Genomic DNA, 16,826 nt, shown 5'->3' on the forward strand with positions numbered 1-16,826 from the left:
CTCTGCCAGGGAAGTCCTACTCACTGCCTTCTCGTGGTGGAGGTGTTTTTCACAAAAGTGACATTTCGAAAAGCGAATATCCGGCGCTTTAACCGGGTTGGTGGACAAGGCGAGTCCACCTGAGGGAGTTGGAAAACCCTGATTCCAAACCAATGGTGCACATGGGCTCCATTATCCTGAAGGAAGGAATGGCGTATGAACCAACTGTTGGTCACCGGCTACCATGGGACTGCATCTCCCCACGATGCTCCACTGCCTTGTGGACTAGACCTTTGGGTCAAAGGCTCCGGGTGTGGCCCCCTAAGAAAACCACCTGCTTCAGTCTGGGCACCTGGGCAGTATCACAGCCCTCACACAAATCAAATGAGATTTGTGTGGCGCATATGTATCTGGTGCTTCCTTGTACCAATATTTATGTGTTTAAATAAAATATAATAATAAAATCCTAGTTTCGTAATAAGTAAACCACACAAATTTTATGTATTGCTTTATTTTATAGTCTGAATTTTGTAACTGCGGTTCCACATTAGCGATTACTCAGGCTTCTGCCGCGAAGATTTATCACCATCTAGGTTTTCCAAAAGGAAGGAATGAAATATTAGAACAGGGCTATAGATCAAATGCTCTTCATATTTGGGGTACTCACAATCTTAGTACAGAGGATGTTTTATCTTGGTTATCTGATTACAGTCCAAAATGTATCGAATGGATAAATGATGCATCATGTATGTTTAATTATGTTAATATCGTTATTCGCCTTCCTTATTTCTGGAATTCTCAGTTACGGTGATCATCATGAATCATATTTTTGTTTGATTTCAGCTAGTGATAAACAAAACTAACTCATAAATGATTGTATTTTATGGTTCTCATACGCACATACTGTGGTGAAATTTGTCAAACTTTGTACTTGTAGAAAAAGTGGTATAGAAAAACAACAATTTTGTATTCGTTGTCGATGAATTATTGATGGAAGAATTGTTTTTGGTTCTATTGACAGTTTTAATTCGTATACGCGAATGTATGCCAAGCATAGGCATAGGTCCTTATTGTGTATTTATTTGAATTTGAATTGTATTACAAAAGTCAAGCTCATGACTTACGCAAGCTTATTTAACACTGAAAATAAAAATCTACAGTTAATAAATATTAGGCGTAATCATAAAATATGAAACAGTCTAAGATATGCTTGAAAGTGCTTTAATTCTTTGATTTTTACTACTATTCATTGATCTTTCACTTAAAATTCGGTCATTTTTGTTGACGTATATTCGATTATAGCTTGCAGGAAGGCTAAATGAAGAAGTGTGTGATCAGTGTATATCAAATGTTCATTGCAAAACAAACATCAGACTACGATATTCTTAAGGTGGTTTCTTATAAAAAACTGACATTGACCTCAAGACGTTGGAAACATGTAAGCACTGTTAGATAGAGTTTATCGATAAGAAACCTTGAGCCTAGCTTTCTTATCATTTAGCACTCGTCAGCAAGGCACACCTGTTGTCTTGATGTAATTGATGCTCCCTGAGGGATTCCGTCCCCTATCATCCAGCTTCATAATATGAGTTGCTACCACTGAGCTTTTCGGACAGCGACTGATTGTTGACTACCTTCAACTACCTTATATCTTAATATATTGCACTCAGTGTTGAGTCATGTAGACGAGTCGTCACATTACAACTTTATCGATAGGATTCTATCAACACTAAAAAGTCTATACAAACATAGCATTCCTCAATACTCAGTGATCAATCAATTATGAGTACCTGTAAGTACTAGATATCTCTCTTTAGCAAACAAGATTACTATTTGAGGCATGCTAATAGAGAGTCAAATTCATGTACGAATACAGTCAAGCAACTGCCCTTCATGTTTTTTAAACTAGTCGAACCTTTATAAAGTAATCTGACAGCAATAGTTTCAGAATAGAAAAATTGCCTTTGTAGAATAATTTAGTTAACCATTTATGTTTTATTAAGAATTAGAAAAAAACTAGTACGAGGCTTTGATTCATTTTAGTTATTACGCTTGCTAGGGTTCCAAAGGATACTTAGGACTGTCAATGCTACTTCCAAATTTTACTGATTTAATAAAGACTAATTTTACAAGCCTAGTTCATCTGTGATTCTGTCGGGGAATTAGGAACTTTGGACAAAAAACTCGTATTAATTGTCATGGTGTCTAATCACAACTCTTAACTAATTCAAAATAACTCAGTTGATTGGAGAGTATGTTTTTTTTTCAAAATCCCATTCTGTATTTGCGTTTGCGACCATTATTATCAAATTATATAACAAGGACTTATTGTATATAGGTTACGATTAAGATCTGATTTTCACACATCGTACTAATTATATCAACAGAAATCTACTTACCATCTACATAATGTCAATCAGCCTAGGTGTATTACTTATTTCTTCATCTTATCTCTCTTGTTAAATTTATGGTGTTAATTTAGTTTTTCAACTACATTATTGTCTCCCTTAAGGCAATGTCGTATTTGAAGATGAAAATACTGTTCTACGCACTATAGCCGATTTTGCTGAACCATTTGATCGTCGTGTTGCATTAGCTGCGGCTGCTGCTTTAGCCTCGCTCTTAGAAAAAGATGATATTAATGATGTGAGCTTAAGTCAGTCAGATAATTTAGACGAAATTTTTAACGATCGTAAATCTTTGACGTTATCAAATGAAACACTGGATTCTATTGAACAGTTTTCTCAACATCTACCTCCAACCGGACGTTGGTATAAGGCATTATCAGTTCCACCTCAAACAATATCACTTTTTCTACGGTTCCCACACAAAAGTAAGGGGATATTATATTTCATCTTTATTGCTTAAGTTTTAATTAAAAGTGGTTTATTAATTTGATTTTGTTCTGGAAATATGTTTAACTATCGCTTATTTCTTTCAAGTTAGATAATGGCTAACAGTAAAATCTTGTACGGGTATCTCGTTCTATTTGAGATCTGTCAGATAAATGTACTTATATCTCATTATTGATGTTCATGATAAGAATCAGACTCAGTACCGTTCTCTTCAATTGCCGTGTTATCCAATAAGCCCCTAAATTCAGATAGTCACTAGCTTATTCAACAAGTATACATTTTATTTGTATAGGTTGCCTCGATATTTCTATTCAGTTCAAGATCCACATATACCAATAGGGATTGATCATTTGGAGCCATTAACACTAACAACTGTAAAATACGTATCTTCACAAATATTTGCTTATAATTTTAAGATTATTTTAGTAGACAACGCTTGCCTCATATTTGAACAGCAAGCTGTTTAATTGTAGTAATTTAGTAATGACTTTGTGATAAAATTTCCAGTAAACTGATATTCAAGTTTGATCTATCATACTTGATTTGTTGTTGCTTTAATGTGATGCAATTTAATGGTTTAAAAATTTGCAACCAAATCAATTTGAACCGCTAATATACTGTTATTTATGCCGTAGTTTTTATCAAGAAAAAGGTTATGAAAATGACGTGAACTTTCGTTTAAGTGTCTAACTTTAAGATTACATGTATAAGGAAGAGTTTCTTACGCTGCTCATATTGTCTCTTAGTTATTCAGATAGTTACTTTGTTAAAAACTTGAACACTATTTTAAAATAATGAGGAATGTTAGTTCACTCGTATCTTTCACAACTGCAATGTGTTTCGATAAACATTACTATTCGATAATTTGGTAGACAAGTTGAGGAACATTACATCTCAAAATGGTGGATCGGTTCAGTTGATTGCATTTCATAACGTATACGAATCGAGAAAATCAACAAATGAATGTTGGAATGAAGCCAGGCAAAGTGACTCAACTGTTTGTCTTTAAGGTTAATAAAGCTTGTCTGTGTTCGTTTAAAAAGTATGTAAAAATTGGATAACAAATGTTACTCAAATTTTCGAATGTAGTATTATCCAAAGCTAGTTTATATCCTTCAACATTGAGTTTTTACTCTACATGAGGGGTATCAAGTTTATTCCTCTTATCAAGTGCGTGCAATCGTTTGAGATCTAACGCTGTTTGTTCTGTTTTGCTTTTTCAGCAGATGTAAAACTACCTGGGGCAGAACGTCGAAGTCTTTATTACCGCCGTTTTGGTAACCCTAATTATGGTGGGATGACTGGTATTTTAAGTCGTTCATACAGACGTCGTGTTCGGATATCGCGAATTAAATCCAGCGACGATCCTAACGGTGACTCACGTCATATTGAAAGTTTATCTGCACAATTTGCTGAGTTGGTTGCCAACGCTTATGATGATCCCGACTCAATAGTTAATCAAATGGTTGGTAATAGTAACTACAATATATGGAATTCAGCTTCCCAAGCACCTGCACCTGAGCGTCCACTTGTTGTTTACGATAATCTGTACGATGAATCAGATCAAGTAGCTCATCCCACAATATTTTCCAAATATAATACAAAGTTCAACACAAGACAGCGTCGAAATGCTAGCGGTAAGGTCCTTAAGTGTTTCTATTATTCTTATCACCATGCTATGCGAATTTGTGCTGGGAGTTGTGTCAGTATTTGAAATTCTGTCTTCCGTTTCCTTTGCGTTCTTCCTTCCCCAGTACTCTCTAACCCCTACATTTCGTTCGACCTACCTTATATCAGAACGAGAATGAGCTGGAAGTACGTTCCAAAGAACCATGTATATCGGCGAAAAGGCATCAGTTTATATTGAATTTACATGAGAAATTTATAGCTCACCAAGTCCAAGTTAAAATTCAACCAATTAATGTACTTGAGTTAATTTTGGACTGAGCTTGGAATTGTTGGCAGTTTATCCTTTTAACAGTTCCCCTTGCGTACAGATCCCGGAGTTGTCTTACAAATTGTCCAACTCGTTTACCTTTACTGTGTTAAGGGCATAGGATTTCTATCTCTACATGGCAGTATCACAGCCCACACACAAATAAATGAAATGATGAATTCTATTGACGATACTATTCTCGCTCATATTAAAAGCAAGACAATTTACACTATTATTATTATTACCATTATTATTATTATTATTATTATTATTATTATTATTATTATTATTATTATTTACTACGTCTCTTTTTCACCCCCTTTTATCCCCAATTTGTGTAACCTTACTTTTCAACTTATGCAGCAGCTCGCTCTTGGTGGAAAATCTGTCCTATCTAAACGATCTCCAGTCACTGTCTGGTTGAAAGTGAATGCTTCCACCGATTATGAATACTGAAGCAGTCTTTTGAAACCACGTACGCCGTTCAAGCTGGCTTCCTTCAACGTTCGCACACTAATGCAGATCAGTCAACAGATAGGGCTGGCTATGTCTTTGGAAGGTCTTAATGTTGACGTTTGTTGTCTATCCGAGACTCATATTCAAGACTCTAGTGAAGTACTACAAATTCGTTCTCCATCTGTCGCCTCGAAAAGCTTGTTTCACGTGCGCTTATCCGGGGACTCTGTGGCATCTTCGTCTGGTCTTGCTGGCGTTGGTGTCGCACTAAGCGCTAGAGCTGAGGCAACACTAATCGATTGGATCCCCATTAACAGTCGGTTATGTGCTGTTAGATTAGAAAGTTCCATCAAAGTGAGAAGAAATCGGCGTGAGAATCGGTGTCTTTTCGTCATCTCCGCCTATGCCCCGACAGATTGCAGCCCGGATGCAATCAAGGATGAGTTTTACCACCAGTTAACAGTTCTTCTCCAGAAAGCGCGTTCGACAGATATTGTAGTACTAGCCGGAGACTTGAATGCACAGGTCGGGCGTCTAGGCACAGAAGAGAGTCGTCTAGGTGGCCGATGGGGACTTGTTGGTTGCAGGACAGATAACGGGGACCGTTCGCTGCAACTGTGCACAGACCACAACCTGTTTCTGGCCAGCACTAACTTCCGGCACAGTCATCGCCGGTGTGCTACCTAGCGTCCTCCCTCTGCATCCCAAGCCTGGACTCAGATTGATCACATCGCGATCAGCTACCGCTGGCGTGGTTGTGTACAAGACTGCCGCTCCTTTTGGAGTACCTATCTGGAGTCTGATCATGCCCTGGTCTGCGCCAATCTCGCCTTACTTTTCAGTGGCCGAAGGATTGACCACCACCAACGGATCGATGTTAGTAAACTGGCTGCAACTTCTGTTGCAGGTAAGTATCGAGCGGAGCTAGCTTCTAGGCTAGCTACCATCCCACCGAAAAGTATAGATGAGCATTGGTTGCATCTTCACGACGCCATGAAAATGGCGAGTAAAGCTGCTTGCGGCTTCGCGAAACGTCCCGCTTACAAGCACTGGGTTTCTTCTGGCTCCTTACAACTGATGGAAGCCCGTCGGTCTACTCCGGGTGACCGTGAGTATGACCACAAACGAAGGCTGTTACGTAATGAAATCGAGCAAAGCTTGCGTAAGGACCGGGAAGCCTGGTGGTCGGAGCGTGCTAATGAGATGGAAGCAGCAGCTGCATCTGGTAACTGCTGGAAGCTCTCCCAACTCATCCGAGCCACTGGCAGCAAGAAGTCTGGTGTGAGTGAAACAATCTACGAGGATGATGGGATGCCAATCACTAACATCTCTTGACGTCTTGGATGATGGGCGGAATTTTTCGAAGGGCAGTTCAACTGGCCTGCTGCTCCGGCAACATCAACCAGTTTGTCCTACCCCCCATGACCGGTGACGACTAATCCACCAAACGAGGCGGAAGTCCGCAAGGAACTCCAACTCTTGAAACGTTACAAATCACCGGGCCCAGATGACTTACCTCCGGCTCTTTTTAAAGATGGTGGTGACTTTCTGGCTAAGGAACTGACTGCGTTGTTTGCAAAGGTTTGGGAGGAAGAAAGTGTTCCGACATCATGGAGTGAGTCGATAGTCGTCCCTATCTTTAAAAAGGGTTCACGTTGTTCCTGCAATAACTACCGGGGGATAAGTCTACTTCCGATTGCGTCCAAACTATTGGCTTCTATCATTCTTCGTAGGTTGTTTAAAACCCGAGAACTATTGACTCGCGAGGAGCAGGCTGGTTTTCGTTCTGGTCGAGGATGCATTGATCACATCTTCACCCTCCGCCAAATGTTAGAACACCGTCATACTTATCGCAGGCCAACAATCGTAGTGTTTCTTGATATCAGGGCGGCCTTCGATTCGTTGGACAGGACTGTTCTCTGGGATTGCCTATTGAAGAAGGGTGTTCCTGAGAAGTTCATTAACATCTTAAAGGCCCTGTATACGAACACCTCAGGCAGAGTGAGGGCATACAACCACCTTTCTCCCTTGTTCCATTTGAGCAGCGGGGTTAGGCAGGGTTGCCCAATCTCACCGTTCCTCTTCAACTTTGCCATCGACGACATCCTGGAAACAGCTCTGATGGATGTAAGTAATGGCGGTGTGGATATGTTGCCTGGAGAACGACTTCTCGATCTCGAGTATGCGGATGATATTGTCTTACTGTGCGATAATGCCCAAGGCATGCAATCCGCACTTAATCAGTTGGCAATCAGTGTCCGCAGGTACGGCATGTGCTTTGCACCCTCCAAGTGCAAGGTACTCCTACAAGACTGGCAGGATTCTCATCCTGTACTCACCCTAGATGGTGAGCAGATTGAAGTAGTTGAGAAGTTCGTGTATCTAGGTAGCTACATAAGTGCTGGTGGTGGCGTGAGTGATGAGATTGATGCACGTATAAGGAAAGCCAGAGCGGCTTATGCCAATCTGGGCCATCTTTGGCGCCTTCGTGATGTTAGTCTGGCTGTAAAAGGTCGGATCTACAACGCGTCGGTGAGAGCAGTTTTGCTCTATGCTTGTGAAACCTGGCCTCTTCGAGTTGAGGATGTTAGACGTCTCTCTGTGTTCGATCATCGTTGTCTCCGAAGGATTGCTGACATACAGTGGCAACACCATGTTAGTAATGCAGAGGTTCGGCATCGTGTGTTCGGGCGCAGAGACGATAATTCGATTGGTGTCACCATCTTGAAACACCGACTTCGGTGGCTTGGACATGTTTTACGAATGTCGTCCCAGAGACTTCCACGTCGTGCATTATTTGCCGACTCTGGGACTGGTTGGAAAAAGCGGAGAGGAGGTCAGTGTATGACATGGTGTCGTGGCATGAAAGAGAGCTGCAAAGGGCTAGCTTCTGTTGGTCCTTCACGACTCCCTGGCTGGGGTCCTAGAGATGGTGCAACACAGTGGCTAGAGACGTTATCAGATATGGCTCAGAATAGAAGCTAATGGCGGTCCTGCTGTAACCTTCTTCTAATTTCTTCCTAAAGAGTGGCTATAACTATCCTAACTGAGAGAGCTCTTCTGGTTGTACATTCAGTTCCCCCCATCACTACTCTTCTCCTTTTTCTTTTTTTCCTTCTTTTATATATACGCATCTTCTTCCTTCTCCCATTCTCATTATTTTGTGTTGCGCATATGTATCCGGTGCCCTTTGTACCAATATATATGTGATTAAATAAAATAAAATAAAATAAATAAATAATCTCTACATAGAGGTGCGAACAAAATAAAGTAAACCCTCACACGTACATTGATAGCATTTTGGAATTTAGCATCTAGTCAGAAAAATTCCATATATATGTTCAGTATTTCATGTCTATAATTATTTGTATGACGAATACCACAGTACTTCGTTTGGTTCATTTGTACCGTACATAATTCAATATCATAGTTGAATATCAGACTGATCATATGATGCTTGCTAAATATAAATTATAACTTTATTGCATCTTATTTTATCTGTAGATTAGCATAAAGTACACTGAATTATTCATTATTGACGCTCAATAGGACCTCAGTGACTTTCAGAAAAATCAATTTGAAGCATATTTTATCATATACCTATGATGTTGTTTAGTAAGAATCAATTTCAAAGTTGTTGAGTTCATCTAGCTGAATGGGTGGTACATAAGGTTACAATCTTATTTCTATCACTACTAAAAAACTTACCAATGACATATTACCTCTGTGTAAGTGATAGAAACGAGATATTGTTTGGTATACTGTAGTGATATACACAATATATTATCAACTTTGATTATTTGGCTTTTCAGAACGTAGTTGTAGTGCTATGGTATTACTTCTCAACTTCTAGTCTTGTTCTGATGCCAATTCATCCACTTTTTATGAAGTGGCTTGGTAATTTTCTTATTCACCTAATGTCTTTCAGTTTGGTACATAAACAGGTACATCCAGCTGACGAGTCCCAAATGGAACGAAATACGCGTCCTGGATTCTACCGCTAGCCACCATCCATCTTTGCTTACAATAGTACATAAGCATGTTTGCCGAGTTATTACTGCTTGAAGGAATTCTCCACTACATAAAAAATATATGTCTAGATAAAAACAGAATGGAGTCCTTGGTACCATTTTCTAACTTGGTGAATGATATTCTTACTGACTTTATAGCTGATCATATTTTCGCTTATCATAATTCAGCCTAGTTTAATGCTTATAGTCACTGAATCTACTTAGTAATCTGAACGCTTAACCATGTTCCTCGTATACGAGCTTCCAGGTGATTGTAGCTTTACTTGCGTACTTACTTACGCCTATTACCCCTCGTGGAGAAGCATAGGCCGCACACCAGTATTCTCCACCCAACCCTGTCCTGGGCAATACTTTCCAGTCGTCATTCATCCTTATCATATCTCCTTCTATTTCCCGGCGTAATGTGTTCGTTGGCCTTCCTCTTTTCCACTCCCCTTCAGGATTCCAAGTTAGGGCTTGCCTCGTGATGCAGTTTGATGATTTCCTTAAGGTATGTGCCATCCGCTCCTAACACATTTTCCTCTTGAGTTGGAAGCTGATTTGTCCTCTCCCACGGAAGGCTGTTGCTGACAGTATCCGGCCAGTGAATGTTGAGTATTTTGTGTAGACAACTGTTTATAAATACTTGTACCTTCTTGATGATAATTGTGGTAGTTCTCCACGTTTCAGCTCTGTACGTACAGTAGGACTGTCTTGACGTTCGTATTGAAGATTCTCACTTTGATGTTAGTTGACAGTTGTTTTGAGTTCCATATGTTCTTGAATTATAGAAATGCTGCCCTTGCTTTGCCAATCCTCGCCTTTACATCTGCATCAGATCATCCTTGTTCATTGATGATGCTTCCCACGTACGTGAATGTTTCTACACTTTCGAGAGTTTCTCCATCAAGTGTGACTGGGTTAGTGTTCTCCGTGTTGTATTTGAGAATCCTACTTTTCTTTTTGTGTATGATGAGGCCTGATGATGTAGAGGCTGCTGCTACATTTGCTGTCTTCGTCTGTATTTGTTCGTGTGTATGGGATAAGAGGGCTAGGTCATCTGCGAAGTCCAAGTCGTCTAATTGATTATGAGATGTCCATTGTATTCCGTGCTTCCTGTCAGATACCAAGGTCTTCGTAATCCAGCCAATTACCAGAAGAAGGAGGGAGAGACAGAGTAAGCAGTCTTGTCTGACTTCCGGTCCTTACTGGAACTGCATCTGCCAACTGTCCTCCATGCACCACTTTGCACTGTAGTCCGTCGTATGAGTTCCGTATAACGTTGACAATCTTCTCAGTAACTTCATAGTGTCGAGGAAGTTTCCATAATGTTCTCCTGTCCACACTGTCAAACGTCTTCTCATAGTCAATGAAGTTGATGTATAGTGACGAGTTCCACTCAACTGATAGTTCGACGATGATCCGTAGTGTCGCAATTCGATCTATACACGACCGGTCCTTACGGAATCCAGCCCGTTGATCTCGAAGTCGAGCGTCTACTGCATCTTTCATCTGGTTCAGCAACACTCTGTTGAAAACTTTTCCTGGCACTGACGACAGTGTGATGCCTCTGTAGTTCTCACATTTGCTCAGATCTCCTTTCTTTGGTATCTTGATGAGGTATCCTTCTTTCCAGCCCGTTGGCACTTGTTCATCTTCCCAAATCTTCTTGAATAGAAGGTGAAGCATTTTCGCAGTTACTTCAATGTCTGACTTCAGTGCTTCAGCTAGTATATTGTCAGGTGCTGCTGCTTTCTCATTCTTGATTTATCTGATGACCGGTCATCTTGACTTCTTCGATCGTTGGTGGAGTGACATCTATAGAAAGGTCTGTTTGTGCCGCTTCGATGTCCGGTGGATTCAATGGGGCTGGTCTATTCGGAAGTTCCTCGAAGTATTCTGCCCATCTGTCCCTCTGTTCTTGAATCTCCGTGATTGTCTTTCCTTCATTGTCCTTGACTGGTTTCTCTGGTTTACTATATCTCCCTGCTAGTTTCTTCGTTGTATCATATGGTTGTTTCATACTCCCTTCTCTTGCATCTTTTTCCGCCGTCGTTGCTAGTTCGCCTATGTATTTCTGCTTGTCAGTTTTAATGCTTTTCTTCACTTGCTTGTTTGCTTCTGCGTACTCTGCTTGCGCCTTGACTTTCTCTGCTCGCGTTCGACTGTTGTTGATTGCTGTCTTCCTGTTCTTCCTTTCTTCAATCTTGTCCGGGGTTCCTATAGAGATCTATTCCTTATTGTGATGCTTCGTGCGACCCAGAACCTCCTGACACGTTGAAGTTAATGCTTCCTTGATCCCTTTCCAGTTGTCCTCCATCGTAGTTTCTTCTTCTTTCAGTAGATCCTGTAAAGCTTGTAACCTGTTGTTGAGAGTTATCTTGAATTCGTTGAGTTTGTTAGTATCTCGAAGGAGGGCTGTATTGAACCTTTGTATTGCTGTTCTCCCAGTTGTCCAATGTTTCTTTAGCTTCAGTCTCAACTTGACCACGACTAGGTGGTGACCAAGTGGTGATCTGAGGCTATATCAGCTCCTCTCCTGGTTCTCACATCTCCTTTTTTCCTTTGGAATTTTTTGTTGATACAAATGTGATCTATCTGGATCTCTGTGGTGTGATCCGGTGAGATCCATGTAGCTTTGTGTATGCGTTTGTGTAGGAATATTGTGCCGTCTATAACCAATTTGTTGAATGCATATAGATTTGCAAATCTCTCCTCATGTTCATTTCTCTCTCCCAGTCAATGTCGTCCATTTATAAATTCATATCCTGTGTTGTCCAGTCCGACTTTAGCATTTAGATCTCCCATCAAGATGATCAGGTCCTTTCTTGAGCACTTAGCTATGATTGATTGCAGCCTCAAGTAGAACTGATCTTTATCGTCGTCTTTGCTATCATTGAAGGTTGCATAACATTGAATAATATTCATTGTGATCCCCTCCTTCTTTGTTTTGATTGATGCTTTGATGATTCTGGATTCGTGAGATTCTCATCTTACAAGTGCACTTCGTGCTTCTCTGGACAGCATTAGTGCAACTTTCTGAGTGTGTGTAGCATTTTCCCCTTCGTGACCAGAGTAAAGAAGCATCTCTCCCATGTCTAGCCTTTGCTGTCCAGCTTGTGTCCAATGTGTTTCGCTGATTCCGAGTACTGCCAATTTGTATCTCCTCATTTCCATTGCTATTTGACTGGTCTTCCCGGTCTCCTACATTGTCCGGTCAGTCAGTCAGCTACAACGTAGGACCAGGCACATATATGCATCGGTCCAAGTTGCCATACCTCGTTGGCACAACAAGATGAACACCGGATTCATAGAAGTAATTAATTTAGTGGTGGTAGTATATAAAGAAAGGTTGTATATAAGGATATAGTATAGGAAGGAAAAAAGTTATGAAGCAATTTTAATCTCAAGGTTTAAGGGAAAATAAAGAGTGTATACACCTACGCCATTGTGATCGATTCTGAGCCATGTCACACAGAGTCTCCAACCATCAGTTACGATAGTCACGCGGACCCCAACCAGGTAGTCTGCATCTACCAACATGGCTCAGACTAAGAGTTAGTGACTTCAAGCACTGATGCCATGTTTTGGTTTTGCCGCCCCTAACTCTTTTCCAACCATCCCCTATACTAGTCAGCATTGCGCGCCGTGGTAATCAGTGTTCAGACATACGTAACACGTGGCCCAACCATCTCAGTCGATGAAGATTCATGACCTCATCAACTGATTTACCATCATTCCCTAATACCCTGTGTCTAACCTCACTATTACTTACCCGGTTATCCCAGCAGATGCGAGCAATATTTCTAAGACATCTGTGGTCAAATACTAGCAACTTGCGAGTATCTTCTACTCTTAATGGCCATGTTTCGCAGCCGTAAAGTAGAACAGAGCGAACTGCTGCGCAGTATACTCTTCCCTTAATTGATAGACGGATATCTCGTCTTCGCCATAGGTGACGTAAGTTGGCAAAAGCCAAACGAGCTTTTTGAATCCGTACTGAGATTTCGTCAGACACCAACTCTTTAGGGCTGATCAGACTTCCAAGATAAGTGAAGTTGTCCACGCGTTCGACTACTTCACTCCCTATCCTTAGTTCAGGTGTTGACGCAGGCCAGTCCTGGAGTAACAATTTACATTTGGATGGGGAGAAACGCATCCCAAACATCCTGGCATTATTACTCAGTTCTAGCAGAAGACTCTGCATTTTGCCAGCGTCTTCACCAAACAGGACTATGTCATCTGCGTATTGTAAGTCGATAAGTGGACCCCCTTGACATTGTCCGGACGTCCCATGAACCTATAAAAATTGTTGTTCTGGTGATTGGAATGGGCATCTGCGTCATGTCTTCCGTAAAACTCGGGTTTCCTCCTGAGGCGTCATAATTCTTCCTTCAAGTGCCAGGGCAGAGTTTAAATAGATTTGATTTGTTTAATCTGGTTGTATTTTTTTAGCAGGATTTTTTTCTACAGGGTGAGGTTGCCTAACCCTCTTCTTTTGTGTGGACTTGGGACCGGCAGTAACTTTAGAAGAGCTACAGGCGGAGTTGATTGTAGGTTTAGTTGTTATTTTAGACAACTATTTTTTTTAATAAAAGAGTAAAGGTTCGAGTGAACTGATTTGACCTTTGTTGTCACAACTAATTTTTAGGAAACTATGACCTGTGCAAATGAGTTTAATGTCTGAAGGCAAGGTTTCACAGTTAAATTGCGCTCCTGTATCTAGAAATAAATAATTACATATAGTTGTCTACTTACGTGTTAACCAATTTACAAAGGAATGCTATCTAGGGATTTTACTTGTTTTAATGCAACTGTCTTCGTGAAAAATGGATACTTTGGACACGAAGTTTATTTAGTGCTACTTAGTAATACTACTCATCAGTAACTTATCCTTGTCCCAAAAAATTGCTGGGTATCCAATTGGCCTAGTTATCTAATTAATCACTTTTAAAACACTCTTTTGCTTGTAATAGAGTATTGATGGTACTCGATTGTCCAAGCCGAAGCAGGTGGCACTAGGTTTGAACTTGGTGTCTAATGATTGGAAATTGAGTGCCTTACCGCCACACTTTCCTTACTCAATTTTTATTGACTTAATTTAACTGACTAATATAGTTAGTATTCGTTATACCTTATTAAACTGATATTTTCTCTTTTTTTGCTCGGTTCTGAGTGTTTATTACTGTTTTCACTCATTAGAATAAGCAAATATATCACGAGAAGTCAATAATCTAACTTCATTCTAGTATAACTGTCAAAGTTTATATAGCATTCTCAGTTGTTGTTTTGACACAAAGTACACAATACTATATTTGTATTGTTTGATTTATTGGTGTTTGCGATGGATATTAAAAATTTATGGGTATTAAAAGTGTTCCCGCTAAACTGTTTATTGTAAACTACCTTTCAACGCCTACTGTTAGTTGAATTGTTTAGTTTCTAGTTTATTCGTTATTAACATCATCTGCTAATACATTGTTTGGACACCAAACCGTCTCTCCTGTATTTTATTCCATATATGGTGTTAGTGTAACTTTACAAGGCTATACTTTAAAATGTCTTCTGTCATATATATCCACAAAATTCACTTGTTTTAGAGTTCCCAGTACCTAAACCTCGACGACAGCCTCACAAATGGCCTCGTCGAGATCGCGGTCCAACACCAAATCGCTGGCTGACGAATGACGACGATGATGAAGATGAGGATGATATATTTGAAACTCCAGAACCTGGGACGATTGTGGTTTTAGACCCACGGGAACCATGGGGAAGTGCATTATCTGGTAACTCTAAGCCGTCCCTGCGCTCAAGTGGCTCCAGTCGAGTCAAACCTGCTAATCGTCATTATTGTCGTAGCATTGCAACAGTTACATTAATGCCTGATACCGATGTTAATGGTGATATAAATGTAGTTGAGGACGAAAATGCTCTCAGAACCAGGCGTTTGTTGGCGTCAATGAGCATGGTTGCAGACATCGAATCCAACTCTGGAAGACCTCGGTAATTTTAATACTTTACTTTGAGCACTATAGTTTTACTAGTGTGAATTTTGTATTGACTGCTTTAAATCATAACATTATTTCGGCCATCATTCTAAATTCATGTTAAATTCAACATACTAAGTCTACTTAGTGCTTGTTTTTGGTTCTCAAATGATATAACTTCTAATCTGTGGGTCGATAATCGAATGTATCAAATTGCATTGAAGAAATGAATCTGGATTCATTTTTTTAACCGTCCTATATCATCTTCTAGATCTATACAGGTTGTAAAGTTCTGCATAGACGCTTACCTATATAGCATTTTCTCTTATGATGTTCGTGTATCATAGGAATTATTTTAGTTTGAGAGTCCTATTATATGCTAACTTGTTTTGAGAATAAGTTGTTTTAGTCATTAGTGTATCTGTAATGGGCTTTTTTTCCGTTTATTTAGGTCTGTTTCAGAACGTCTTGGTGTCCCTGGAAATCGTCCAATTAAATCACGCAAACCAAATATTTGGCAACGCTTGGGCTAAACTTCATTTTCTTATTTAGTAATCTTTCTTTGTAAAAGCTTTTTAATTTCCTTCGCCAGATCCTTCTGGTATTATATTATATATTTTTATCTTTAGTCTAGTGTATATATATCTATCCAGTATTATCCTTCTTGTTTTGCTTAATTTCACTTACAGAGTGTAATCTTATTTTAACCACTAGTTGTAAATATAAAAGAGATTTATTTACACTAACAATATCAGTGTTTTTGGTTGCCTTCTTTTCTTAACGAAACTTGTTAATCATGTTCGATTTCGTGCAATTATCATTGAAAACTGTTGATACTCTTCGGTGTATTTAGGCCTTAATATTCAGGATATCACTCAAATATGCAATCTAATGATTACAATTTAATTGTTTAAACATTACTTAACATCTATCCCGTTTAATACCAATGTGTTTATCAGAATTAATTGGTTAGTAGAACTGGTCAGTATTTTTGTATATGTAATGTAGTTGAGTGTAAACATAAAATACTGTTGAGAATTTCAGTAGGATGAAATGCATCGCCTTAATCAATTACAGACTTGAAATGCACGTTGACTGAGAGGAACTAAATGTCTTTGTTTTAAGAAAAAGCAGAACACTTGTGTGCTTTTATATATAAAAATATATATTTCAAAAAAACTATAAGTGACATCCTACCTTATATATAGTTTTGATGGGTCTTGGAGGGATCTTTGAAACTAGAGTGGTTGAAGATAACCATTCAAACTTCCAAATTTCGTTATTGCATTTATGAAATTTCAATAGCCAATTAAAGGATGTGTTACCACCAAATTGTTTTTATTTACGTCTTAGAGTCTACAGATAACTAAGAAAAAACACATATTTCTACCTATTCTTTGTTGAGACAGTAAAGATTGATTTGGTTGTAAAACTTATTTCATATTGAATTTTCTCACTAAGCCAAAATTCGATATGAGGATAAAATAAACCAACTTCACTATATCCAACATAATATGCTTCTTCAAATATAAAAGTTTTTAAAACTTACTTCGATAGCCGGTGGACTGTTATTTTACATTTTAATTAGACTTGCCTAAAAAAT

At 39.3% G+C, this 16,826-nt stretch overlaps 1 protein-coding gene across 1 annotated transcript in view; it reads left to right on the top strand.

The window, feature by feature from the left end:
• Positions 1-15,967, top strand: part of Smp_013520 (hypothetical protein) — a 17,630-nt gene extending 1,663 nt beyond the window's left edge. The window contains exons 2-6 of the mRNA XM_018799101.1: positions 500-725; positions 2,492-2,812; positions 4,058-4,471; positions 14,837-15,239; positions 15,675-15,967. Of these exons, the coding sequence (XP_018650923.1) occupies positions 500-725; positions 2,492-2,812; positions 4,058-4,471; positions 14,837-15,239; positions 15,675-15,756 (1,446 nt within the window). The 3' untranslated portion in view covers positions 15,757-15,967. The remainder of the gene's footprint in view (positions 1-499; positions 726-2,491; positions 2,813-4,057; positions 4,472-14,836; positions 15,240-15,674) is intronic.
• Positions 15,968-16,826: the final 859 nt, after the last annotated feature.

The sequence above is a fragment of the Schistosoma mansoni genome, chromosome 3 (genome assembly GCF_000237925.1).
Source record: "Schistosoma mansoni strain Puerto Rico chromosome 3, complete genome".
Taxonomy (NCBI): Eukaryota; Metazoa; Platyhelminthes; class Trematoda; order Strigeidida; family Schistosomatidae; genus Schistosoma; species Schistosoma mansoni.